The sequence below is a fragment of the Pituophis catenifer genome, unplaced genomic scaffold, assembly GCF_029215685.1.
Source record: "Pituophis catenifer annectens isolate HBS135680 unplaced genomic scaffold, rPitCat1.0.hap2 SCAF_4, whole genome shotgun sequence".
NCBI classification, from domain to species: Eukaryota; Metazoa; Chordata; class Lepidosauria; order Squamata; family Colubridae; genus Pituophis; species Pituophis catenifer.
In genome coordinates, this window is record NW_027256884.1 from 127199652 (window position 1) to 127225406 (window position 25755).

Sequence of the window (25755 nt, forward strand, 5' to 3'; positions counted from 1 at the left end):
TACATACATACATACATACATATATATGTGTGTGTGTGTGTGTGTGTGTGTGTAGGTCTTTGGTTATTCGGGTTTTCTCCCTCGTAAAATTGGAGGTTTCTTGGCACTAAACAGCATAGGGCAGCATAGGGCCTGCTGGCTGCCAGAAGAAAAAAAAGCCCAGAATCGAGTGGATGTGACTCCACTGAGCTAGGGCTGTAGAAAAATCTTGGCTACGTAGGAGAAACCTGGCTAAAAGAAAAAAAAAAAAAACACACACACACACACACGTGTGTGTGTGTGTGTGTGTGTATATATATATATATATGTAGGTCTTCGGTTATTCGGGTCTTCTCCCACGTAAAATTGAAAGTGTCTTGGCGACGTTTCGACGAAGTCTCATTCGTCATCTTCAGGCTGGTGTTCTCGGCTTCGTGCTTCCAGGAGCAAATTGCTCCTGGAAGCACGAAGCCGAGAACACCAGCCTGAAGATGACGACTAAGACTTCGTCGAAACGTCGCCAAGACACTTTCAATTTTACGTGGGAGAAGACCCGAATAACCGAAGACCTACATACAAACACCCGCGAAAACCTGAGAAAACATATATATATATATATATATATATATATATATATATATATATATATATATATATATATGTCTTTTTTCCTTTTGCGTAGGCTTTTATGTGCATATTCTTTCTAGCCAGGTTTTACATATATATATATATATATCTGGAGGCCTAGTAAGTGGCCAAGCACGGATTTTTCTAAAATGTCCATAAAATGTAATCAGCACCGGCTTTGCTTTAGAAAAAAAATACAAGGGAAGTTAATGAAGGTGTTGTGTTTCTGCAGCAATTCTCCAAACAGAAGAGATGGCTGGGAAAATATCGTCTTACAAATACGAGAGGAAAGGTTTAGCTGCAAAACACAAAAACCCTCTCCGGAGATAAAAGTTTCTTTTTTGCACAGACAGTTTTGTTCTTTCATTGTGTAACACTGCCATCTTTCGGAGATTGGTATGTTGCCTCTGAAAGAAATCTTCAAAAACAGAATGTAAAATAATAAGAGTTTGCTGCTTTAATTTAATTTAATTTATTTATTTATTTATTTATTTATTTATTTATTTATTTATTTATTTATTTTTTGCTGCTTTAATTTATATGCAAAACTAGCATCTGTAGTCGAATTAAATGTTCTGTTTTCTTCTGAAACTTTTCTTTTCATGGATTTATCCATGGTTGGCCTACCAGGGGTTGAAAAGCTCAATAAATTGCATGCTGGCAAGTGTCGCACATTGGCGGTTGTGAGTGATATTTTGAGTGATAGGGAGCCTCAGCAGAGGGGTGAAAGAGCCACATGTGGCTCCGGAGCTGCAGGTTGCTGACGCCTGGACTAGACATATCTAATTCCTATAATCGTTCTTCGTATGTTTTAGGCCTCCTAAATGCTTAAAAAAATAAAATAGCAGTTTGTAGATCCCACGAGTGTTTCCTTCCAAGGGAAGAAATTAAATTAGATGGTTGACGGCTTTTGTAAATAAAAATTCATTGTAGACTTCTGCTTCAGATGACCATGGAGGACTGATTACACAGCTAGTTTTAGCCAGAGAAACCCCATTTTCGTGTGGGCTGTGTGTGCAATGGTGGGCTGATGCCGCTGAATTCCCGTGTTTTCTGATGCTACATGCATATGCGGTACGCACACAGAAATTCCCGTGTTTTCTGATGCTGCACACATGCACGGACGGTGCGCTCAGATTTCCGGTGCTGGGCGAACTGGTTGTTACGGTATGTGACACCCCCCCACCTCTGGGGGGGGCGACCCTTTCATTTTTCTCACTTCTGTCTTCGACGGTTCCTCTTCGGTCTTTTCATTCTTGGGACTCACATGATAGAACACCGAAAATCGACTCATAGTGCTAAAAGGGGGAGAGCCTTCTCTGTGGGGGCACCTGCCCTCTGAAACGAATTGCCCCCCGAGATACAGAGGATTCCCGACCAGCCAGAGGTGGTTTTTGTCGGTTCTCTGAACTACTCAAAATTTCCGCTACCGGTTCTCTAGAACCTGTTAGAGCCTGCTGGATTTCACCCCTGGTTTAGTCCCGTTCCCCAAATCAGATTAACAGAGTTGGAAGGGACCTTGTAGGTCATCTAGTCCAACCCCACGCCAAACAGGAGGCCATGCACCATTTCTGACAGATGGCAGTCCAGTCTCTTCTTGAAAGCCTCCAGGGATGAAGCTCCCACGACTTCTGAAGGCAACTTCTGTTCCATGGCTTGATTGTTCTCACTGCCAGAAAATTTCTCCTTATTTCTAAGGTTGAATCTCTCCTTGTTCAGTTTCCATCCGTTATTCCTTGTCTGGCTTTCGGGTGCTTTGGAAAACAGCTTGAGCCCCTTTCCTCCTCTCTGTGGCAGCCCCTCAAATATTGGAAGATGCTATCCTGTCTCCCCTGGTCCTTCTCTTCACTAGGCTAGCCAGGCCCAGTTCCTGCAACCGTTCATCGTATGTTTCATCCTCCAGTCCCCTCATCTTCCTGATTGCTCTTCTCTGCACTCTTTCTAGAATCTCAACATCTTTTTTCTATAGTGTGGTGACCAAAGCTGGATGCAGTACTCTAGGTGTGGTCTTATTATCAACTTTCTTGCTCTTCTCTGCACTCTTTCTAGCAAGGTTTCCATCTTCAGTGGGCAGATACCTGGAGGACAACACAGGTTTTGGAGAAAGCTCAAAGGAATGCAGTCTTTAAAAGAAAACAACTGTGAAGCTAATCTCTATTTTGCTAGGGTTGAAAAATCTTTAATCCGGAATTGTATTGTCGGTTGACCAGGATTAAGTAAACCCTGGAGAGGAGGGGATTAGTAGCCAATTCCAAAAATGTCCTCACTAAGGAGCTTAAAGCTTCTAAATGCCTATTTTTTTTCTTTTTTTCACATCCAGGGTATACAAACTGTTAGCTTTGATTAGCATGTTAATTTAAATCTCTATGCATTTTAACCATCTGTTTCATTAGGAAAGAATGCCAGGCTAGCTCCCTTTTGACATTCAAAAAAATTGCAGGATTACTCTTCGAGTTATACAGTAGGTTAATCTTCAAAATATATATCCAATCCTCCCAAGCATTTCAGGGGTGAAATCCAGCAGGTTCTGACAGGTTCTGGAGAACTTGTAGCGAAAATTTTGAGTAGTTCGGAGGAGCGGCAAATGCCACCTCTGGCTGGCCCCAGAGTTGGGTGGGAATTGAGATTTTGCAATATCCTTCCCCAGGAGTGGGGTGGGAATGGAGATTTTGCATTATCCTTCCCCTGGAGTGAGGTGGGAATGGAGATTATCCTTTTCCTGGAGTGGGGTGAGAATGGGGATTTTGCAATATCCTTCCCCCAGGAGTGGGGAGGGAATGGAGATTTTGCAGTATCCTTCCCCAGGAGTGGGAGGGAATGGTGATTTTGCAGTATCCTTAGTAACTGAGCCCAAAATGGATGCTATTGAGCAAGACAGCCTTTAAGTGAGTTTTGCCCCAATTGAGGACTTTCCTCGCCAGGTTTGTTAAGTGAATCACTACCGTTGTTAAATTAGCCACACACGGTTGTTCAGCGAATCCCGCTTCCCTATTGACTTTGCTTGTCAGAAGGTCGCAAAAGGAGGTTCATATTCAGGGATGGGATTCACTTCGCACCTATTCGGGAGAACCGGTTGTTGGAAGGAGTCTCATTTTGTTTTTTTCCACTTTGCAGGGCTAATCCTGTAAGGAAGGCAGGAAGGAAACATTCTGGTTGTGTTTCTAGCCTAACCTTTATCGCCCTGTTTACAGAAACTGCCTCTCTGGTTAACCCTTACTACATTGTAACAGCTAAGGCAAAGTGCCCAGCGACGTGAGTGACCACACCCTCACGGTCACATGACGACCCAGCCACGCCTATCCAACTGGTCATTAGGGCAGAGAACCAGTTGTTAAATTATTTGAATCCCACCACTGTTCATATTGTTTAGTATTGTTGTAATTTAAATTGGTCACTATCTCCTCTTGATTTCCTCCGCACGAAATCCTGCCAATGCTTTTCTGTCATCCTAAACTTCAATGTACTTTCCAGCCAAATTCCCAAAGGAAAGGTTATTCCTTTGTAGGAAGTTAGCACCCACCTTTCTCCTGGAAAAATGACATATTCTAGGAAATATTAAAAAGGCAGAATATTATATTTTCCCTAAAGGAGAAACATGTTTCTAAAGACATAAACTCAGAACCTCAGCTCCCTGCTCACCCCCGCAGCAGATATTTTGGTGCCAATCTATCTACAAGACAAAGGTTGGGCCAGCTTATCTACAACACAAAAGACCTGGCCCTCAGGACATGATAGGATTAGGCCTTACTCAAGAGCCAAACCAGGACAAAACCATTAAGCCATAATAAGAATGGCCCAAAGCCCCTTCATTACATCATCATTAGTGGTGAAATCTAAAATTTGTTACTACCAGTTCTGTGGGCGTGGCTTGGTGGGGGGGGGTAATGTGACTGGGTGGGCGTGGCCAATTTTTTTTAAAAAAAACTTTTAAAACCATTTTTTCTACAACCTCTTCGGCGAAGAGGTTGTAAAAAAAGGCTTTCAAAAGGCTCTGACGATCCCAGCTGAGTTGCCTGATCGGCAGAGGCTTTTTTTCTTTTAAAAGCCTCTGCCGATCAGGAAACTCAGCTGGGATCGTCAGAGGCATTTAAAAGAAAAAAAGCCTCTGCCGATCAGGCAACTCAGCTTGGATCGTCAGAGGCTTTGACGATCCCAGCTGAGCCGCACGATCATCAGAGGCTTTCTTTTTTTTACTTTTAAAAGCATTTTTTCGGCCGAAGAGGTTGTAAAAAAAATGCTTTAAAATTTTTTTTTAAAAAGCCTCTTTTAAAAAGGCTCAGCTGGGCATGGGGGGCCGTGCGCAGGGATTTTTGTTACTGGTTCTCCGAACCACCCACCTCCATCGCTACCGGATCGGGTGATCCGGTCCGAACCGGGAGGATTTTACTCCTGATCATCACCCAGCAAGATTCAACCAAGCTTGACTCAGAAAACCTACAAGGTTAGCTATGACCTCTACAGCAGCCAATAGCTTGCCACAGGAACAGGAAGCTCCAATTCCAAGCCCAAGAGAGGATATAAATCTCTCTCTCTCTCTCTCTCTCTCTCTCACCCATGTGCTCATTTTGTGCTCCGTGTATTTCACTGTGCCCTCAAAACCATGTTGTTTCGCCAGGCTGGGCTATCAACGTAAAGATTTTAATTGGTTTTAAATGGGATTTTAAATTTGGGGTTTTTAAATTGAGACTATTATTTAATAATTTTAATTATTTTTAAATTTTGTCTGTCTTTGTGTTTTTAATTAGGCTGTACACCGCCCTGAGTCCTTCAGGAGAAGGGCGGTATAGAAATAAAATTAATAATAAATAAATAAATTTTGCCCAGGACCCAAAAACCTCATGTGGTCCTGTCCACCATTAAACCATCTTTCCAAACAGCTTCCATATTTCCAGTATCTTTCTCCCCACTTGGAACTGCACCCAGATGGACATTTCTTCCAACACCATGTTTTGATAAAAATAAATATAAGTTTTCCTAGCGCCAAACTGATATACTTCTGGCAGATTATCTGGTAATTATCCTGAGCTTTTACCTTTCATGAAAACGATTTCTTTGTACCACTAGGGCAGTCGTGGCAATGAAGTACAGAAATTTCTGTTGCTAAGCGGGACCGTTGTTAAGTGAATTTTGCTCTGTTTTATGACATTTTGACATTTCCGCTGTTAAGTGAATCACCGCAGCTGTTAAGTTGGTAACATGATTGTTAAGCGAATTTTGCTTCCCTGTTGATGTTGTGGTCAATAGCCTTGGTAGTACAAGGGTTTAAGGCACCCTGTTATTAAGCTGCTTAAGACCAGCTGCCTGCAATTACTGCAGGGTTCGAATCTCGCCAAGGCTCAAGGTTGACTCAGCCTTCCATCCTTTCTAAGGTAGGTGAAATGAGGACCCAGTTTGTGGGGGCAATAAGCTGACTTTGTATAAATATACAAAAGGATGAAGGCTATTGCTTAACGCATTGTAAGCCGCCCTGAGTCTTCGGAGAAGGGCGGCATATAAATCAAATTTAAAAAAAAAAAAAATAGCCCCCAGGTCTGGAGGTGGCTGATGAGGAAGAGGAGGAACAGCTGGGTCCAGTGCTTGACGCTTAGATGCGCAGAAGGCAGAGGAGAGGAGATTGCTAACTTAACTACTGCAGTGATTCACTTAACAGCTGTGGCAAGAAAGGTCATAAAACGGATCAAAAATTCACTTAACAACGGTCTCGCTTAGCAACATAAATTTTGAGCTCAATTGTGGTTGCAAGTCAAGGACTTATCTGTACTTCATTGCCACAACAGGTGGAGCAAAATCTTCGTGGGGATTTCTTTCTATTATTATCATTGCCGTGTAATAAAGTTTTTATAAATAATTGTGTGAGTATGCCACCTTGGAATTATTTATAAAGATAATAAAGGTGAGATATGAACAAATAAATACAATCCTAACAACAAAAAAATTTAATATATGGAATTATAATTACTAAATGAATGTGTATTAGTTAATATATTGCTTATTATTTTAATTGTATGATATACTATTATGATATAATTAATATAGCCATAATAAATGAAGAATAGAAACATAAACAAATTTTAATCATATAATTAATATGACTGAAATTTGTTTATGTTTCTATTCTTCATTTATTGTGGCTATATTATCATTTTATTGTTATTATTAGATTACTCATTTGTTATTTATATGTATCTCCATGTACAATATAGGTCAGATTATTTATTGTGTTGCAAACGAAGTAAAAATGTTTATTTATTTATTCATTCGTTCATTCTCTCATTCGTCCGCCTCCCGCCTCCTCCCGACTTCCCGTGATGGGGAAGCCACGAACTACAACGCCCGTGAGCCAGCGCGCTTGCGAGAGGCGTCACTTCCTCAAAGAATTTCCTTCTCGCGATTGGCTGACCTACAGCCCATCTCTCCATTCTCATTGGCTGCCGGGCGACCCGTCCTGGGGCTGAAAGGGGGAGGAGAGAATTCTTTGCAATTCCTGGTTTGCATCAGATTGAAGCGCTTTGCAGCCAGTCGGGGGGGCAGAAATTCAATTTTGCGGTGGGGCAATGCGGGGTAGAAGCAGAACCCATAATGCGCGGGCGGTTGGGCATGCTGGGATTTATGCTTGAGCTGCAACCATCCAGACGGGCGCTAGAGAGCAGCAGAGAGCTGGGATTCATTGCATTGCTTTGCTCCTTCGAGTGATTCCCTGGCATTTTGCAGTTTGGGGTATCCCTAACTGTGGGGCGCCCGCTTGGAGAAAGTGGGTTGCAAAGGAACTGGAATCCAAAGTAGAAAAAGGTATCAAAATAAAAATAGAAAAAGTAAATCAATAAAGTTTAGTATAAGTTTAGCTTAGTTTTAAACTTTAGTGTAAACTTTAAGCTGAGTTGGTTTTGTGGTGAGAAAAAGGAAGAGAGAGGAAGAGACGGGGAAAGAGAGAGAGGAAGGAAAGAAAGAGGAAGAAAAGAGGAAGGAAGGAAAGAGGGGAAAAAGGAAGAAGGAAGAAAGCGAAAGAAGGAAAGGAAGGGAGGAAAAAGGGAGAGAGGAGAGAAAGGGAGAAAAGGAGGGAAGGAGGGAAGGAAGTATGTAAGGAAGGAAGAAGAGAAGGAAGGAATGAAGGAATTAAGTAAGGAAAAGAGGGAGGGAGGGGAGAAGGAAGGAATGAAGTAAGGAAAAGAGGGAGGGAGGGGAGAAGGAAGGAATGAAGTAAGGAAAAGAGGGAGGGAGGGGAGAAGGAAGGAATGAAGTAAGGAAAAAAGGGAAGGAAAAGAGAAGGAAGGAAGGAGAGTAAATGAAAGGAAGGAAGGAAGGAACGAAAAGGAGGGAGGGAGGAGAGAAAGGAGGGAGAAAAGGGGGGAAGAAAAGAAAAAGGAAGGAAGGGGAGAGGAAGGAAGGGAAGAGAAAGAAAGGAAAGAGAAAGAAAGAAAGAAATTATTCCTTATTTATTTCAAGGTTAAGATGATAATCTTGGGTACTTTTGCATATATCATTTGATTTGGATACCCTCTTGTTCTGGGCATTTGCGCTTTTGTGGGCAAAAGATTTAAGTTTTAAGAAGAGACTGGACAAGCATTTGTCTGAAATGGCATAAGGGTCTCCTGCCTGAGCAGGGGGTTGGACTAGAAGACCTCCAAGGTCCCTTCCAACTCTTTGTCATTCTGTTAAGTTTGCATTTTATTTCCCGCTTGTCTCTTAAACTGTTAGATGTTTGGGGCCCGTTGTGCCCGCTTGGTTCTTCGGCGCTGTTCCTCCTCGGTTCCATCCGCAAAGAGTATTGTGGCTCCCAGGCTGCTCCCAATCCGGGAGGCATTGGAGGTCCAAGATCCAACTGGACATGATGTTAAAATTCAGGTATGTGGCAGATATCTATCATCTATCCATCTATCTATCTATCTATCTATCTATCTATCTATCTATCTATCTATCATCTATCTATCTATCTATCTATCTATCTATCTATCTATCTATCTATCTATCTATCTATCTAATTGGCTGCCCATCTTAACCGCAGGGTAACTCTGGGCATTTTACAAGATTAAAAAATAAAACTATAGAAAAGAATACTACGAAACTATATTTTAAAAAATCTTTTTCCAGCTCTAGAGCTCTGTCTTAAGTCCCTCCTCTCTTAGAGAGGGGCTCCTCCGGGTGCCGTCGGCCAAACAATGTCGACTGGCAGCCCCCAGGGAGAGAGCCTTCTCTGTGGGGGCACGTACTATCTGGAATGAGTTCCCCCCGGAGATACGGAGGATCCCGGATCTACGCACCTTCCGCTGCGCTCTCAAGACCTTTTTATTCCATCAGGCGGGCCTGACCTAATTTTTCCCTTTTTCCTTTTTTTCCCTTTTTAAAATGCAAATTTTAATTTGTTTTAATTAGTGGGGTGTTTTAAATCTGTCTTCGGCCAAACAGGGTGGATTTGATTTAAATCGAGTTGATTTAAATCACAATTTAAATCATGATTTAAATCACTAGTAAAAAGGCTTGATTTAAATCAACTCGATTTAAATCACAATTTTTAAAGAGCAACTGTCATCTCTGCTCCTCCTTTGACCCACTGTTGACTCACCGATAGTCCCAGTGTTGCAGAATATACAGCCTCCTGCTACATAACTAAGCTCCATTTCATGCTGAATAAACTAAATTATTTATGTATCTTAAATAGAAAACTATCTTACGATAGATTTTTACCTCAAAAGTCTTTTATTAAAATAAATTCGATAAAAATAAAACAAAATCCGATTTAAATAAAAAAAATCCGATTTAAATTTTAAAAAATCTGATTTTTTTGATTTTTTTTAAAAAAAATCATTGATTTTTATCCACCCTGCGGCCAAATTGTTTAATTCGGTTTTAGTTTGCTTTTAAATTTTGTATTTATGTGTTTTATCTTGTGGCTGTTCACCGCCCTGAGTCCTTCGGGATTAGGGTGGTATATAAATCAAATCAAACTAAAATAAAATAAACTAACTCCTGGGCTAGAGATCCAATTCATTCCTGCTTTTTTTTTCTATCCAGGGTTGGGTCCGTTCGGTCCGGTCTCAGAAAGGGGTTTTGTTTCTCCATGTCAGCGATGGCTCTTCGTTGGAGTATCTCCAGGTGGTGGCAGATCCACGATTGGAGTCCAGGTTGAGTCATCTTCTCTGGGTAGCTGGATGGGGCCGAGGGGTGGGCCCACACTATTTTAGGATGCAAACAAAGCATATGTTCTGCCCCAGCTCCGGATTTCCGAGGATATTGACACACACCAACGGTCCTTATCAAATTTATTAAGTAGCAAGAATAAACAAGACCGGCAAAGGTTGACAACCAGCTCAGAAAACAAGATACGATAAACCAAAATACTCTGATAATAAATACGAGTTGTTTCCAGCAAGAAAGCACTAGCTGCGTGTGACTTAAATAGGCTAAGGGAGTGGCCAATTATCCTCAAGCCCTACTCTTGAGTAGACCTCCTCCTCCTGAGTAGCCACTCCTGCCTTTTGTCAGCCCTGCGTGCTTGAGCATTGAGGAGAGGCTCCTCCACTTCGCTCTCTCCACTTGAAGGAGCCTCTGGAGGTTCTGAAGGCCCCGGCTGAGTCTCTGCCTCTGGCACCACATCCTCTTCAGCCTCCTCGCTGTCTGACGCGAGCGCCGGCTGTGCCGGCTGCTGGCGCGACACCACACCAGCCTCCTCTTCGTCGGGATCAGCCACGATCCGCGCAGGCCGCTGGCGGCCCACAACAGCATAACAGAGAAATGGAAGGGACCTTGGAGGTCTTCTACTCTAGGGGGGTGAAACTCAATTTCATTGAGGGCCGCATTTAGGGTTGTGTTTGACCTCGGGGGAGCTGGGGGCGGTGTGGCCCTCCCGGGTCCATTTTCAGCTGCAACAGCCTCCTGCAGCGCTCTCTCAGCGAAAACGGAGCTCATGAGAGCAGCACGCGGCCTTCCCGGGCTCTGTTTTCGACTGCAAAATGGCCTCCTGCAGCCCTCTGCCAGCGAAAATGGAGCTTGGGAGGACCATGTGCGGCCCTCACGAGTGTTGTGACCTAGGTTTCCTGAGTCCTTAAAACGCACGAGTAGCCCCAAAAACCTCTTTTATTGCAACAGTTGTGAATTACGTTCATTCACAGCTGAGTCCCAATTAGTTGCAAAAAGTCCTTCGGGATAATCACCAACCTTTATCTCCCTTGACACTCTGCCAAATACTTATTTGGCAAAGCCACACGGATTCCAGAATCAGAGATGCCGACTGGGAACAGAATTAACAACGTTGCCTTCCTGCAAAGGGCTCACGTGCCTTTGCTCCTCTTTTAAACCTTATGGGAGGGGCCAATCATCTCCAGACTTTACTCCCGAGTTGTCCCTTTTGCTTTAACTGTGCCTTCTGGCAGCTCTGCGCATGCGCGCACTAAGAACAGGCTCCTCCTGTTCCTCTGTCTCTCTGATGTCCGACTCTGGAGGCTCTGGAGTCCGGGCATCACTCCCAGATGGCCCTGGTGCCATCTCTGCCTCGGACACAGAGCAATCATCTGGGCCTTCCCCAGACTCCAGGACTGGCCCATGTTCTCCCCCCCCCACCCCCAGCCTCCTCACTGTCCGACTCCGCTGCCAGCTCTGCAGACTGCTGGCGGACAACAACAACGAGCAATGTTTTCACTGGCAGACGCACCGCAGGCCAATCCTTCACTGTTTCCAGGGCAGCCACGCGAGCCAGATCTAAGAACCATGCAAGCTAGATCTGGCCTCCAGGCCTGGAGTTTGACACCCTTGTTTGAGTCCTGAGACCATTTCAGACAAGTGGCTGTCCAGTCTCTTCTTAAAAACCTCCAGGGATGGAGCACCCACAACTTCTAGTGGCAAGGAGTTCCACTGATTCATTGCATCTGTCGGTCAGGACAAACACCAGATGGAAGATCCTTAAAGAGAGATCCCACCTAGAAATAAAGAAAAATTTCCTCTTGACAGTGAGAACAATCAATCTGTGGATCGACTTGCCTCCAGAAGTTATAGATGATCCATCCCTGGAGGGTTTTTTTTTTTTAAAGAAGAAATTGGAAATCCATTTGTCTGAAATTGTAGAGAATTTGTGCTTCAGAACACCCCTCCCCCCCCGATTCGAAGTCCTTCGGTCGACGTTTTGCCGTAAAACGGTTTGTGGTTTCATTCCAGGACGCTGACTTTTGGCAGTTCCGTGGAAGTGCGAGGGAAGCTGGTGAAAAGTCCACACAAGGGACAAGAGGTGGAGTTGGCAGCGGAGAATATTCGTGTGGTGGGACCTTGTGACGTTTTGGTGAGGCAATTATTCAATTATTCTCCCGTGGAGCTAGGTTTTTTGCTGCAAGCCTTTTCTGCAAAGGAATTCAGTTGCAGGCTCGGATAGCTTATCCTTGAATAAAGATAACTGTGTTTGTTTGTTTATATGGACCCTGAGGGACGCGGTGGCTCAGTGGCTAAGACGCTGAGCTTGTCGATCGAAAGGTCGGCAGTCCAGCGGTTCGAATCCCTAGTGCCGCGTAATGGGGTGAGCTCCCGTTACTTGCTCAGTGGCTAAGGCTAAGCTTGTCGATCGAAAGGTTGGCAGTCCAGGGGTTCGAATCCCTAGCGCCGCGTAACGGGGTGAGCTCCCATGATTTGTTCCAGCTTCTGCCAGCCTAGCAGTTCAAAAGCACGTTAAAAAATGCAAGTAGAAAAATAGGAACCACCTTTGGTGGGAAGGGAACAGCGTTCCGTGCACCTTTGGCGTTGAGTCATGCCGGTCACATGACCACGGAGACGTCTTCGGACAGCGCTGTCTCTTCGGCTTTGAAACGGAGATGAGCACCGCCCCCTAGAGTTGGGAACGACTGGCACATATGTGCGAGGGGAACCTTTTATCTTTATTTACCCAACCTTTATTATTTTTTATCAACAACTCCAGGCTGTGAATGTGTCTAATACTCCTTCCTCCTCCTATTTTTCCCACAACAACAACCTGTGAGGTGGGTTGCTCTGAGAGAGAGAGAGAGGGACTGGCTCAAAGTCATCCAGCTGGTTTTCGCGGCTAAGGAGGGACTAGAACGTGAAGTCTCCTCATGATTGGTTCAAAGTCATCCAGTCGGCTTTCAGGGCGAAGGCGGGAGTAGAACTCACCGTCTCCTGGTAATTGGCCCAAAGTCACCCAGTCGGCTTTCATGCTGAAGGTGGGACTAAAAGTCACAGGCTCCTGGTGATAGGCCCAAGTCACCCAGCTGGATTTCATGCCGAAGGAGAGACTAGAATTCACCGCCTCCTGCTGATTGGTTCAAAGTCATCCAGTCGGCTTGCATGCCTACGTCAGGACCAGAACTCACAGTCTCCTGGTGATTGTCCCAAAGTCACCTAGCTGGCTTTATTGATTGATTGATTGATTGATTGATTGATTGATTGATTTACAACCCACTTAAAATTAATTTCAAATTAAAACCAGCTTTCATGCCGAACATGGGACTAGAACGCACCGTCTCCTGGTGATTGACCCAAAGTCACCTAATTGGCTTTCATGCTTAAGGTGGAACTAGAACTCACCGTCTCCTGGTGATTGGCCCAAAGTCACCCAGCTGGCTTTCATGCCTAACGTGGGACTAGAACTCACAGTCACCTGTATTCTAGCTTAGGTGCCTTAACCACTAGACCAAACTGCCTCTGTATGTTCTTTGTATACATTCTCCCTTCTTTAGGCCTTCCCTCTGAAATACAAAGTCCATCACTCTCTGGATTATCTCCGGGAGCTGCCTCACGTCCGATGCAGAAGCAATGTACTGGGCGCCCTGTTGCGGGTACGCAGTGAAGCCACGGCAGCGATCCACTCCTATTTCAAGGTAATTCCGGTCTTGGGAACTGCCTGCCACAGGATGTATGACCATCAAGTCATAAAGCTGCCAATTCATTGATAGAAGTGGCTGCTAACCGGGAGACCCATATACAGGTAGTCCTTGACTTATGACCCCGATTGAGCCTATAATTTCTATTGGTAAGCAAAATTTATTGAGTTTTCCCCCCATTTTACGACCTTTCTTGCCACCGTGAATCACTGCAGTTCTTAAGTTAGTAACCCGGTTGTTAAGCGAATCTGGCTTCCCCATTGACTTTGTTCGTCAAAAGGTCGCAAAAGATCATATGACCCCAGGACCGTGCACCGTCATAAATACGAGTCAGTTTCCAAGCGTCTAAATTTTGGTCACGTAACCATGGGGATGCTGCAACGGTCGTAAGTGTGGAAAACGGTCCTTTTTTTAGTGTCGTCGTAACTTCGAATGGTCACTAAATGAACTGTTGTAAGTCAAGGACAGCCTGTACTTTAGAATCTGGTTTTGAAATTCTGACACACACACACACACACACAATATATATATAATCATATGACTGCATTTTGGGCCCTTGGAAACAAGCCTGCATTTACAGGTGTTTTAAGCATCCCACTTCATGTGACCACAATTTTGTTGAAAAATCAGCAAAAATTTTGTTTACCTCAGTAAAATTTTGTTTACCTCAGGTTTTCAGCAAAAACACCCCATAGCAAACAATGGATTCGTTTAACAACTCTGGTGTTCACTTCATGACCTCTGCAAAAAAAAAAAAAAAAAAAAAAGTTGTCAAACCAGATCAGTCATGTGCGTGACCTGCTTTACGACCGTCACAATTGATGACTTGTAATGGCAGGTTCCATTATGATTGTAAGTCAAAGGGCGACCCGATAGATTCTTACACTCGTGTGTTAATTTAGCTAAATGTATTTTATGTCAATATATGAAGATCTGAAGAACCTGATTAGGAAGAGCTTATTATGGAGAAATTCAATTTTATGTTGTGGTTAAGAGTTGACAAGGACTGGATAATCGGTAAATATTACATATGTAATTTTATCGGTTCATTAGCTAGCTCAAAAATCAGCTGTCTGGTGACGCCTTTCTCAAACTCGCAAATTTGATTAAAAGCAGACGCTTTTCGCGAGCTAAAAAAAACGCGTGCCTTTTAATCAAATTTGTTCGGCTGAAAAGGTGCAACCGTTTTGCTGATTTTAGGCTGTGATAGATTAAGATAGATTAAGTTTTCCTGCTGCGTTAGCAGCTTCACAAGCACGTCTAGGTGCGTATGAAGTAATTAACAATTAAAACGTAAAAACATTCAGAGCAACGGTTGCCAAAAAAAAAAAAATACCTGGCTTTCCTTATACGAGAACATTTTAGTGATTCGAACCTTGTGAGAACGCTAAATCTTTTGGCCATCCGAAGTTCCTGGTTCTACAAGAATTGCACCATTAAAATTGATTTTTATTTTTATTTTTTTTCTGTATTTGCCTTCAAGTCAGTCGTGACTTCTGATGATCTCCTTGTAAGCTCCTACAGGGTTTTTTTGGGGGGGGCAAGATTGTCCAAGCTTGGTACTGGTTTGCCATTGCCTCCTTCCTAGGTCTGAGAGGCAGTGACTGGCCCAGAGTCACCCAGCTGGCTTTTTTGCCTAAGGCGGGACTAGAACTCACAGTCACCTGCTTTCTAGCCTGGTGCCTTAACCTCTATACCAAACTGGCTGTTAAAAATAATGATGCATTATCTTCCTTGGGCTCCTGCAGATAATAGTTGGGGTTCTTCAGTAGGTGGACATCCTCGGTGGCCACACTGGGGCTTGTGAGACTGCAGACTGCAAGATGAATTGGCCTTCTGGATTGGATCAAAAGGGTTGTATACCCCTTCACAATGCTTTCCAGCTCACTATGCCATCTTCCTTCCTTCCTTCCTTCCTTCCTTCCATCCATCCTTCCATCTTCCTTCCTTTTATCCTTCCATCTTCCTTCCTTCCTTTTATCCTTCCATCTTTCTTCCTTCCTTCCTTTGTTCCTACCTTCCTTCCTTTTATCCTTCCATCTTCCTTCCTTTTATCCTTCCTTCCTTCCTTCCTTCCTTCCTTCTTTCCTCCCTCCCTTCCTTCCTCCCTTCCATCTTCCTTCCATCTTCCTTCATTCCTTTTATCCTTCCATCTTCCTTCCTTCCTTCTTCCTTACTTCCTTTTATCCTTCCATCTTCCTTCCTTCGTTCCTATCTTCCTTCCTTTTATCCTTCCATCTTCCTTTCTTTTATCCTTCCATCTTCCTTTCTTCCTACCTTCCTTCCTTTTATCCTTCCATCTTCCTTCCTTCTTAACTTCCTTCCTTTTATCCTTCCATCTTCCTTCTTACCTTCCTTCCTTTTATCCTTCCATCTTTCTTCCTTCCTTCCTACCTTCCTTTTATCCTTCCTTCCTTCCTTCTTTCCTTCCTTCCTTCCATCTTCCTTCCTTCCTTTTACCCTTCTTTCCTTCCTTCCATCTTCCTTCCTCCCTCCCTCCCTCCCCCCCTTGACTTTGCTTGTCAGGAGGTTGCAAAAGGGGATCACATGACCCTGGGATATTATGACCGTCATAAATATGAGCCAGTTTCCAAGTATCTGAATTTTGATCACATGACGATGGGAGAAGCCACTACGTTCCTGTGAAAAACGATTATAAATCTCTTTTTTCAGTGCCGTGATAATTTTCCACGGTCACTAAACGAATGGTTGTCACTCAAGGGCTACTTGTGTTTTTAGCCAAACTTCACTATAGGTGAGCAAGAACAGGTGTTGCACCAGCCTTATAATATTATTATATATTAGCTGTTCTTCCTTTTGAATGGGGCAGTCTTAAAATAAATTAACCCAGTTGTGAATTAAAGAATATTCATACATTCGACCACCAGAGGGCAGCATTTGTACACCTTCAAGTTCTTGCTGGAAAAATAACTATATTTATATATTTGCTGATGCTTTATCTAAACTTATATTTGGGTCTGTAGGCATAATGTCATTTATTACAGTTAGTCCTCGACTTACAGTTCATTTAGTGACCATTCCAAATTACATTGCTGAAACAAATGACTTATGACTGTTTTTCACCCTTAACGACCGTTGCAGCAACCCCGTGGCTGCGTGTTCGAAATTCGAATGCTCGGCAAGTGGTTCATATTTATGACGGTCGCAGAGCCCCCCGGATTGTGTGACCTTCTTTTGTGACCTTCTGACAAGCGAAGTCCACGGGGGAAGCGAGATTCATTTAACAACCGCATTGGTTAACTTTTAAATGTGGCAAAAAAAGGTCATAAAATGGGGGAGGGGGGGAAAATCACTTAACAGCTCTCTCACATAGCAACATAAACGGGATCGATTGTGGTCGTAAACCAAGGATTATCATCAGTGGTGAAATCCAAAATTTTTTTACTACCGGTTCTGTGGGTGTGGCTTGGTGGGCGTGGCTTGGTGGGCATGGCAAGGGAAGGATACTGCAAAATCTCCATTCCCTCCCCACTCCAGGGGAAGGATATTGTAAAATCTCCATTCCCACCCCACTCCAGGGGAAGGATATTGCAAAATCCCCATTCCCATTCTGGGACCAGCCAGAGGTGGTATTTGCCGGTTCTCCGAACTGCTCAAAATTTCTGCTACCGGTTCTCCAGAACCTGTCAGAACCTACTGGATTTCACCCCTGAATATCATTGATTGAATCAGCTTTGTAGATGTGCCATACAGCGCAAAATAAATCAAAATCATTTACATTTTTAATAGCTGCCCAACTCTGATGGAGTCTGGATAATGTCAGTCAGAAATGGTGTAGGGTCTCCTGCTTGGGCGGTCGGTGGGTTAGACTAGATGATCTACAAGGTCCCTTCCAACTCTGTTAATCTGTTACTGGCCAGGTTCCACTTGATGAATGGATAAACCATTCTTAAATCTCAAATCAGCCGTGATCAAAATAACTCTGTTTCTTTCTCTCCCTTTTCTTTCTCTTTCCTTTTAGGAAAATGGGTACACCCATATACACACCCCGATAATTACTGCCAATGACTGTGAGGGTGCGGGCGAAGTCTTCAAACTTAAGGTAAGAGTCTGGATCACCGAGCCTCCTACATTTGGTCTCACTCAATGCCCATTGGTACAGTAGCATTTTTGTTGTGGCCTGCCAGCAGCCAGCACAGCTGGCAGCAGATTTGGACAGTGAGGAGGTTGGGGAGGAACATGGGCCAGTCTTGGAGTCTGGGGAAGGCTCTGACGAGGGCTCTGCGTCGGAGTTAGAGAGGGGGCCAGGGCCGTATGCCAGTTATCAGCTGCCTTCGGAGTCAGACATCAGTAAGGCAGATGAACAGCTGGAGCCTGTTCCCAGTGTTCGCATGCACAGAGCTGCCAGACGAAGGGAACAGCTAAAGAACAAGGGTCGACTCAGGAGTAAAGCCACAGGTGGACGATGAATGAGGGAATAAAAGAGGAGCAAAAGGGGAGTGGAGTTTGCAGGTGACAATTCATTCGCTTAATTGGTTCGGGACTCTCCGAGACTCCTTGCCATGTTTTGAAGATATCGGCCTGGCAGCTCTCCAAGACAGATAAGGTCTGTGACTGTAAATTCTCCCTTGAAAGACTTCGCTGGATGTGAATGAGAGGAATTCACTGTTCGTTTAATAAAAGGGGTTTTGTCGGGACCAGGATTCGGGCTTTTGGGGGGTATGCAACTGCTATCATTTCCCCATCCAGATTCATAGAATATCAGAGCTGGAAGGGTTCCCTCAGAGGTCATCTAGACTGACCCCCCCCTCTGGGGTCGGATCTATCTCTAACAAAGGCAGACAAAAAATACATCATAAAATAATCTATTATTATAGAAGAGTACAAGCCAGTCCTGGACTTATAACCGTGTGCTCAAAGTTACAGCGGCACTGGAAAAAAGGGACTTACGGCCGTTTTTCACCCTTAGGACCATCGCAGCAATTCCCATGGTCACGTGATCCAAATGCTTGGCAAAATGACTCGTATTTATGACGGTAGCAGTGTCCCGGAGGGGTGTGTGTGTTAACATGATCCCTTTTTGCAGCCTTCTGACAAGCAAAGTCAGTGAGAAAACCAGATTCGCTTAATGACTATATTATCAACTTAGCAACTGCAGTGATTCACTTAACAACGGGGGCAAGGAAGGTCGTAAAACGGGACAAAACTCCCTTAACAGCTGCTTTTGCTTGGAACGGCAGATATTTCAGGTTTGATTGCGGCCTTTCCTGTAACCTAGAACGATAGCACCAATATACATCTAAAGAGCAGTTGTAAAAACGGGAGTTTTTCTCAGTGGTTACACCATGTTGGCCAGCTTTCCTATCCATTTCCATCTCTGAGCATTTCCTGCTGCAGCAGAAATCTTGCTTAGATCAGCTGGTTTAGCTGCAATGACTCCTTAACTTCTCTGATCTTGAAAAAGTCCGTTAAAATATTTGTGACTTGGATAAGATGTCCGCGTTCAAGCTTTGCCTTCTAGATTAGATTTTCTTCCTGCTGTTTACAAATTTAAATGTTTCTGATCGACAAGCGGCATCGTTTCAGCGAGCAACTTACTGTCCTCTTATAGAAAGGCAGACCTAAAATATTAAAAATATTAATTTGTTGTATCAAAGGACTACTGCAGGAGTGGCCCAAATTGTGGAAACCTTTTGGGGAAAGTGTGTTTTCTAAAACTAGCTAATAACACCGCCTTTTTGTGGAATAGTACCATAAGATTATATATCAATAGAAAGATAATTTAATCAAGAATGTAATGCAGTGACTTTTATGAAGGATTTGCTATTAGAAGAGCAGTTACAGTATAAAGAAGAAAAGTGAAACACGTAGAAAAAAAACGAGATATACAAAAATTATCACCATAGAAAAAATGAGCTATACAAAAAATGATCCCCATGTCAGTTAATCCTTAGTTGGGTAACCTTTAGCATGAATGATGGCCTTATAACATCTTCCCATGAAGTGAACCAAGTCTTTTAGTTCTGCAGCTGTTCTAATGCGAAACCAAGATGGAATGATGGCTTCTATTAACTGGGTTTTATTGCTGGGTCGCTTCTGACTAACAAGTTTCTTTAGTCGGCTCCATAGATTTTCCATTGGGTTAAGGTCTGGGCTATTCCCAGGCCATTCCAGCAGTGGAATAGGATTATCTTGAAACTTCCCCCCCCCCCCAAAAAAAGTGATGTTATTAGCCATCAAACCTCAAAAATATACTTTTTCCAAAAGGTTTCCACAATTTTGGCCATTTTTTTCTATGGTGATTTTTGTACATCTCGTTTTTTCTACGTGTTTCCCTTTTCTTCTTTATACTGTAACTGCTATTCTAAGAGCAAATCCTTCATAAAAGTGATTGCATTACATTCTTGATTAAATTATCTTTCCACTGATATAGTACTACTCCAAAAAAAAAAGCGCTGTTATTAGCTAGTTTTAGAAAATATACTTTTACCAAAAGGTTTCCACAATTTTGGCCACTACTGTAGAATAATATATATTGTTTTCTTTTATAAACATCCTTTTTAACGCACAGTTTTCTTTGAACTGGTACATCATTTTCTTTAACTTTCTCTTCATACAGGTGCTCTCAAATACATTTACAATATCTTTTGCCTCCTTTAAAAATTACTTAAGCAAATGTAAAAAAATTACATTTTCAAATTTTGGGTTAAACCTTCTTTTCAGTTGCACATATCAAGCACAGGGAAAATCCAGTTAACTCATTAAGTTTAAGTCACTCCTTCCAGTTTATCTTCATGAAGTAAAATCTTTTTTTTTCTTGTCTGGAAGTTTTATCAAAGACTTATATAGGCCTTTCTTTTTATCACGAGATCCTCAACTTTGTTAATGTCTTTAAAGAGAAAGTTCCAGATTTGTCTTTTTTTTAAAAAGCGAGGACTGATAGGGATACAGGAATGTTTCAAAAGATCAAGGAACAGCTTTGAATCTGCGGGAAGATAATAAAAAAAAAAAGCAAACTTATTTTTCTCTCCCCCCCCCAGCTGTATTTCCAGGTGGGATGTTAAAAGAAGGACACGCACACACACAAAAAAAAGCTGATTTTTTTCTCCCGTTCCTTGTTGTATTTGAAAGTTGTGGTTGGATCTTGGAAGCCTTCAAAGGAAGCCTTCGTTTTGCAACAAAACGAATTTATGGGTTTTTTTTTTTTTTGCCATCGGAGTTAGAAACTAAACTTTAAAAGAGGGGAGGGATTAGAAAGGATGGGGTTGACAGCTGCAAACTTTTATCGTCTTCCCAGATGTTTTCGTCCAGCTGTGACGTGAAGCTTTTAATCTCTTGCCAAATTGTCTATTAGTTCAATTTGCAATTTAATAAGCGCGTCTGATGTCTATCAACCTGTCTGGCTTTTAAAAGGGGGTTTTAATCTCTTTTGTTTTTTTGAGTTGTGTATAACATTATTTCTGTATTTATTGAATTTCTATAGCCGCCCATCGCAATATAGACCCTGGATAGCTCAATTGGAAAATGGCACAGGTTGTCCTCATTTAGTGGCTGCCTCGTACAGCGACTGTTCGCAGTTAAGACAGTTAGGATAAGGGAATTTGGCAGTCTGTCTTCACTCTTATGACCGTCACAGGTCTGGAAAGCGAAGGAAAAATGGAGAAAGTCCTTAAGCATGGTCACTTCACAACCACTTAACAACTGAGTGTCCAGTCACAATTGGGTCAATTACCAGAGGACTGTGAGTTCTAGTTCCGCCCTAGGCATGAAAGCTGACTAGGTGACTTTGGGCCAATTATCCGGAGACTGTGAGTTCTAGTTCATCCTTAGGCACGAAAGCCAAGTGATTTTGAGCCAATCACAAGGAGATTGTGAGTTCTAGTCCCGCCTTAGGCATGAAAGCCGACTAGGTGACTTTGGGCAAATCATCAGGAGACAGTGAATTCTAGTTCCGCCTGAGGCATGAAAGCTGACTGGGTGAGTTTGGGCCAATCATCAGGAGACGGTGAGTTCTAGTCCCGCCTCAGGCATGAAAGTCAATTGAGTGAGTTTGGACCAATCACCAGGAGACTGTGAGTTCTAGTATAGACTTAGGCATGAAACCAGCTGAGCATGCCTCTCACTCCCATCCCAACCCACCTCACAGATTGTTGTGTGGAAAAGAAGTGGAGGAAGTTATGTTGGATATGTCTGCTGAGTTATTTCTGAAAATAAGGCAGGATAGAAATAATAAATATTAGGAAGAGAGAGATTCTCAGTCTCCATGCTACATCCACACGGTAGATCTGGCTTCCCGCCTCGTTCAGGCCCATCACAACATCAAAACTGATAATTAGCTGGTTTACGGCTCACACGCTGCCCGTTTTGGTTGGCACTCCGTTCGTCTCCTTCATTTGGATGCAAAATTTTGGATTCTTGTTTATCGTTTCGTGTCTCTGCACGTATAGAAGAGTCTCCTTGCTCTTTGTTCGTCTGTGACATCGATGATGGTTTAAGGCGGGGGTCGGCAACCCGCGGCTCTGGAGCCGCATGTGGCTCTTTCGTCCCCTTGCTGTGGCTCCCTGTCGGCTAAACCTACCCCTCACGCTCCCCTTCCAGTCACAAAACCTGGGTCGGCATAGTTGGCTGTGGGTGTGTCTGTGTCATGTGACTGGGTGGGAGTGAGTGATGTCAAGTTGGCCACACCCACCTAGGTTTTGTGGCTCCCGGTGTTTTCTTTTCTGTGGGAAATGTGTCCAAATGGCTCTTTGGGTGTTTAAGATTGGAGACCCCTGGTTTAAGGGGACAGTCAGAAAAATCAGAGCAATAAAATCCTTGCAGGGCAAAACTCAAAAGGGTTTTTTTTCTTTTCCCAGCGCTCGATTTTTAAAACAGATGAACTTAATTTATGAAAACGTTAAATTAACATGCTTAGCAGGTTTCATTGCTCCCGGAGCGAAAATGAACCAATTCACACACACACACAAACACACCGGGTATGCCAAATGTCTTAAGGGTTGGATAGAAGCTTTTTTTTTTTTTTAAAGAGTTATTTTATTTCTAAAAAGCCATTCCATTGAGCCGCCTCTTTCTTCTGATCCGGTCACTTCCAACCTTTTGTATAAACAAGCGATTATCTTTGCAAAATGAGAGACCAGCCTTCCTTGGCTTAAATTTTGGCACCGTTTGCTGGCCGAACGAGTTCGGCGGCTTGGAAGAAAAGAGGATTGGTTGAGGTGCTTCAGACTTCCCGGCCTACATGCAAGTCCTCGATTTACGACCCCAATTGAGAGCAGAATTTCTGTTGCTAAGCAAGACGGGAGTTTTAAGCAGGGGTGAAATCTACTTACCTTCCTTACCAGTTCGAAAGCACACGGACGCATCATGTGTGCGCGCACATGATTACTTCCTGGTTAAAACCAAGAAATAATGACACCCGGGCGGTGATTGCTACCGGATTGCCAAACCACAGGGAAAAATCGCTACCGGATCAGGCGATCCAGTCCGATCCAGGAACATTTCACCCCTGGTTTTAAGTGACTCTCGCTTGATTTTATGACCTTTCTTTTTATTTTATTTTTTTTAATTTTATTTTAGTACAAATAATCCATCTTCCATTAAACAGTGTGTCATCTGGGTACCAATGTTTGTGCAATAACAGTTAAAATTTACAATCATATTCATTATTCTGTTCTTAACTTAATACCAATACATTAAATATCTAATACTTTAATCCTCTTCTTAATTTGCTTAACTCTATTAACTGTATTTTCTATATTTTGCTCATCTACTTTTATTTCTAATTTTTATCTGTTTTCGGCTGCGATGGCCTCGTGCACCCCTCTGCCTGCGAAAACGGAGCTCAGGTGTGCCCCCCCCCGGGCTCCATTTTCGGCCACAACAGCCTCCTGCAGCCCTCTGCTAGTGACAACGGAGCTCCAATTTTGCTGGCAGAGGGCTGCAGGAGGCCGTCACGGCCCAAAACGGGGGCTGGGAGGGTCACACATGGCCCTTGCGAGTTCTGTTTTCACTGGCAGGCTGGTCCTTTGCTGTTTCTAGGGTGGCCCCGTGGGCCAGATCCGGCCCCCGGGTCTTGAGTTTCACACCCCTGCTGTATAGCTCTTTCTGAAGAGCTGATCTTTTTTAAGACAAAAGGTGACTTTTTCACACTCGTTGCTAGGCTACACTGTTAAATTTATTTATTTTGATTTCAGTACATTCCTTCGCAAGCCACGTGTTTAAAAATACTCGGAGGGCTGGTGTTTGGCTGCCTTTGGGGGAAAGATTAACCCAATTCCAGAATGGATTAATTGTAATTTTTTCCTACTATTTAATTCCTGCAGCCTGCAAATGAAGAGCAAACACCGGGAGAAGAAAATCACTTCTTCAATATTCCAGCGTTTCTCACAGTTTCCGGACAACTCCATTTGGAAGTCATGAGTGGGTATGGCTCATGGGATTTTAAGCATGATTTTAGTCTGTGATACCAATAGTCCTCGATTTATTATCAGAATTGAACCCAAAATTTCTGTTACTAAGTGAGACAGTTGAGTTTTGCCCCCATTTAATGACCAAGTTGCCAAGTTGTTAAATGAATCACTGCTGCTATGTTAGTGACACAGTTGTTAAGTGAGTCCGGCTTCCCCCTTGACTTGGCTTGTCAGAAGGTCGCAAAAGGGGATCACGTAACCCTGGAACACTGCAACCGTCGTAAATGCGAGTCAGTTGTCAAGCGTCTGAATTTTGATCGTGTGACCGTGGGGATGCTGCATTGGTCGTAAGTGTGGAAATGGTCATATGTCACTTTTTTCAGTGCCGTTGTAACTTCGAATGGTCACTAAACGAATGGTTGTAAAGACCACCTGTAATAATCAGTAAAATAATCCAGCTAATTCTTTTAACGTTGTTCAAAATCTCTACTCTGATGTCATCTCGGCCTGTTTACAGCGTCACGCGGTAGAATAAATAAACAGGCTGTTTGGTGTACAATACAGGATGTTGGGTTTGTGCTTCACACTTTGTTCTTCAACAACTTGTTCCTTTTTTATTTTGAAAAACCCCAAACAAACAGAGGTCTTCTAAATAGATCAAATGCAAACTAAATTTAGAGGAGCTATAGATGCCGTGTTTTTTGGACTATAAGACGCACCTAAATTTAGAAGAGGAAAACAAAACAAAATAAGTTTTTGGCCTATCTTTTTTCTGGCCTTTTCCTGTTTCCGGGGCTTTTTTCAGCCTATTTTTGAGGCTTTTTTGGCCTGTTTTGGGGACTTTTTTCAGCCCGTTTTCATGGTTTTTGCTGGCCCACTTTCGAGGCTTTTTGCGGCCCGTTTTTGAGGCTTTTGGGGGCCCATTTTTGAGACTTTTTTGGCCCATTTTGGGGGCTTTTTTTGGCCTGTTTTCAAGGCTTTTGGAGGGCCATTTTCTAGGCTTTTTGCGGCTCATTTTATGGGGCTTTTTCGGTCTGTTTTAGAGGCTGCTTGCAGCCTATTTTTGAGACTTTTTTCGGCCCATTTTGGGGGCTTTTTTCAGCTCGTTTTCAAGGCTTTTGTTGGTCCATTTTTGAGGCTTTTGTCGGCCTGTTTTTGGGGGGGTTTTGGCCTGTTTTCGAGGCTTTTGGAGTGGCGTTTTCTAGGCTTTTTGCGGCCCATTTTATGGGGCTTTTTTCGGTCTGTTTTTGAGGCTTCTTGCAGCCTATTTTTGAGAGTTTTTTCGGCCCATTTTGGGGGCTTTTTTCAGCTCGTTTTCAAGGCTTTTGTTGACCCATTCTTGAGGCTTTTGTCGGCCTGTTTTTGGGGGGGTTTTGACCTGTTTTCGAGGCTTTTGAAGTGGTGTTTTCTAGGCTTTTTGCGGCCCATTTTTGGGGCTTTATGCAGCCTGTTTTTTCCGAAAACGTGGCTAAATAGGACGGCATAGTGCTGGTTCGCCCAAACCATTCCGAACCGGCTGAATACCACCACTGGATATATATTATATATATATATATATATATATATATATATATATATATATATATATATATATATATATATATATATATATATATATATATATATATTTGAAGAGAATTCCTTCAATCAGAGACAAAATGCCACTTCTAAGATCTTCAACTCAACCTTTAATGGATTATAACAGACAAATTAGGTGGATGTGGATGATATTTTAGGGAGAAAAACATATTTTTAAAGACACAGTTAGTTCTCGATTTACGGCCATCCGTTTAGTGACCGTTTAAAAGTTACAACGGCACTAAAAATAGCAATTTTTGACCATTTTTCACACTTAACGGCCATTGCAGCAGCTCCATGATCGCAGGATCAAAATTCAGATGCTTGGCAACTGGCATGTACTTATGACGGTTGTGACTTTCTGACGAGCAAAGTCAATGGGAAAG

The 25755-nt window shown here is 43.1% G+C and overlaps 1 protein-coding gene across 1 annotated transcript in view; it reads left to right on the top strand.

Moving 5' to 3' along the window:
- The first annotated feature begins 7109 nt into the window (after positions 1 to 7109).
- The window catches only part of NARS2 (asparaginyl-tRNA synthetase 2, mitochondrial), a 43036-nt gene continuing 24390 nt past the window's right edge, over positions 7110 to 25755 (top strand). Inside the window, exons 1-7 of the mRNA XM_070944058.1 lie at positions 7110 to 7395; positions 8302 to 8448; positions 9616 to 9725; positions 11752 to 11872; positions 13278 to 13418; positions 17404 to 17484; positions 23705 to 23805. Coding sequence (XP_070800159.1) covers positions 8302 to 8448; positions 9616 to 9725; positions 11752 to 11872; positions 13278 to 13418; positions 17404 to 17484; positions 23705 to 23805 — 701 coding nt within the window. The 5' untranslated portion in view covers positions 7110 to 7395. The remainder of the gene's footprint in view (positions 7396 to 8301; positions 8449 to 9615; positions 9726 to 11751; positions 11873 to 13277; positions 13419 to 17403; positions 17485 to 23704; positions 23806 to 25755) is intronic.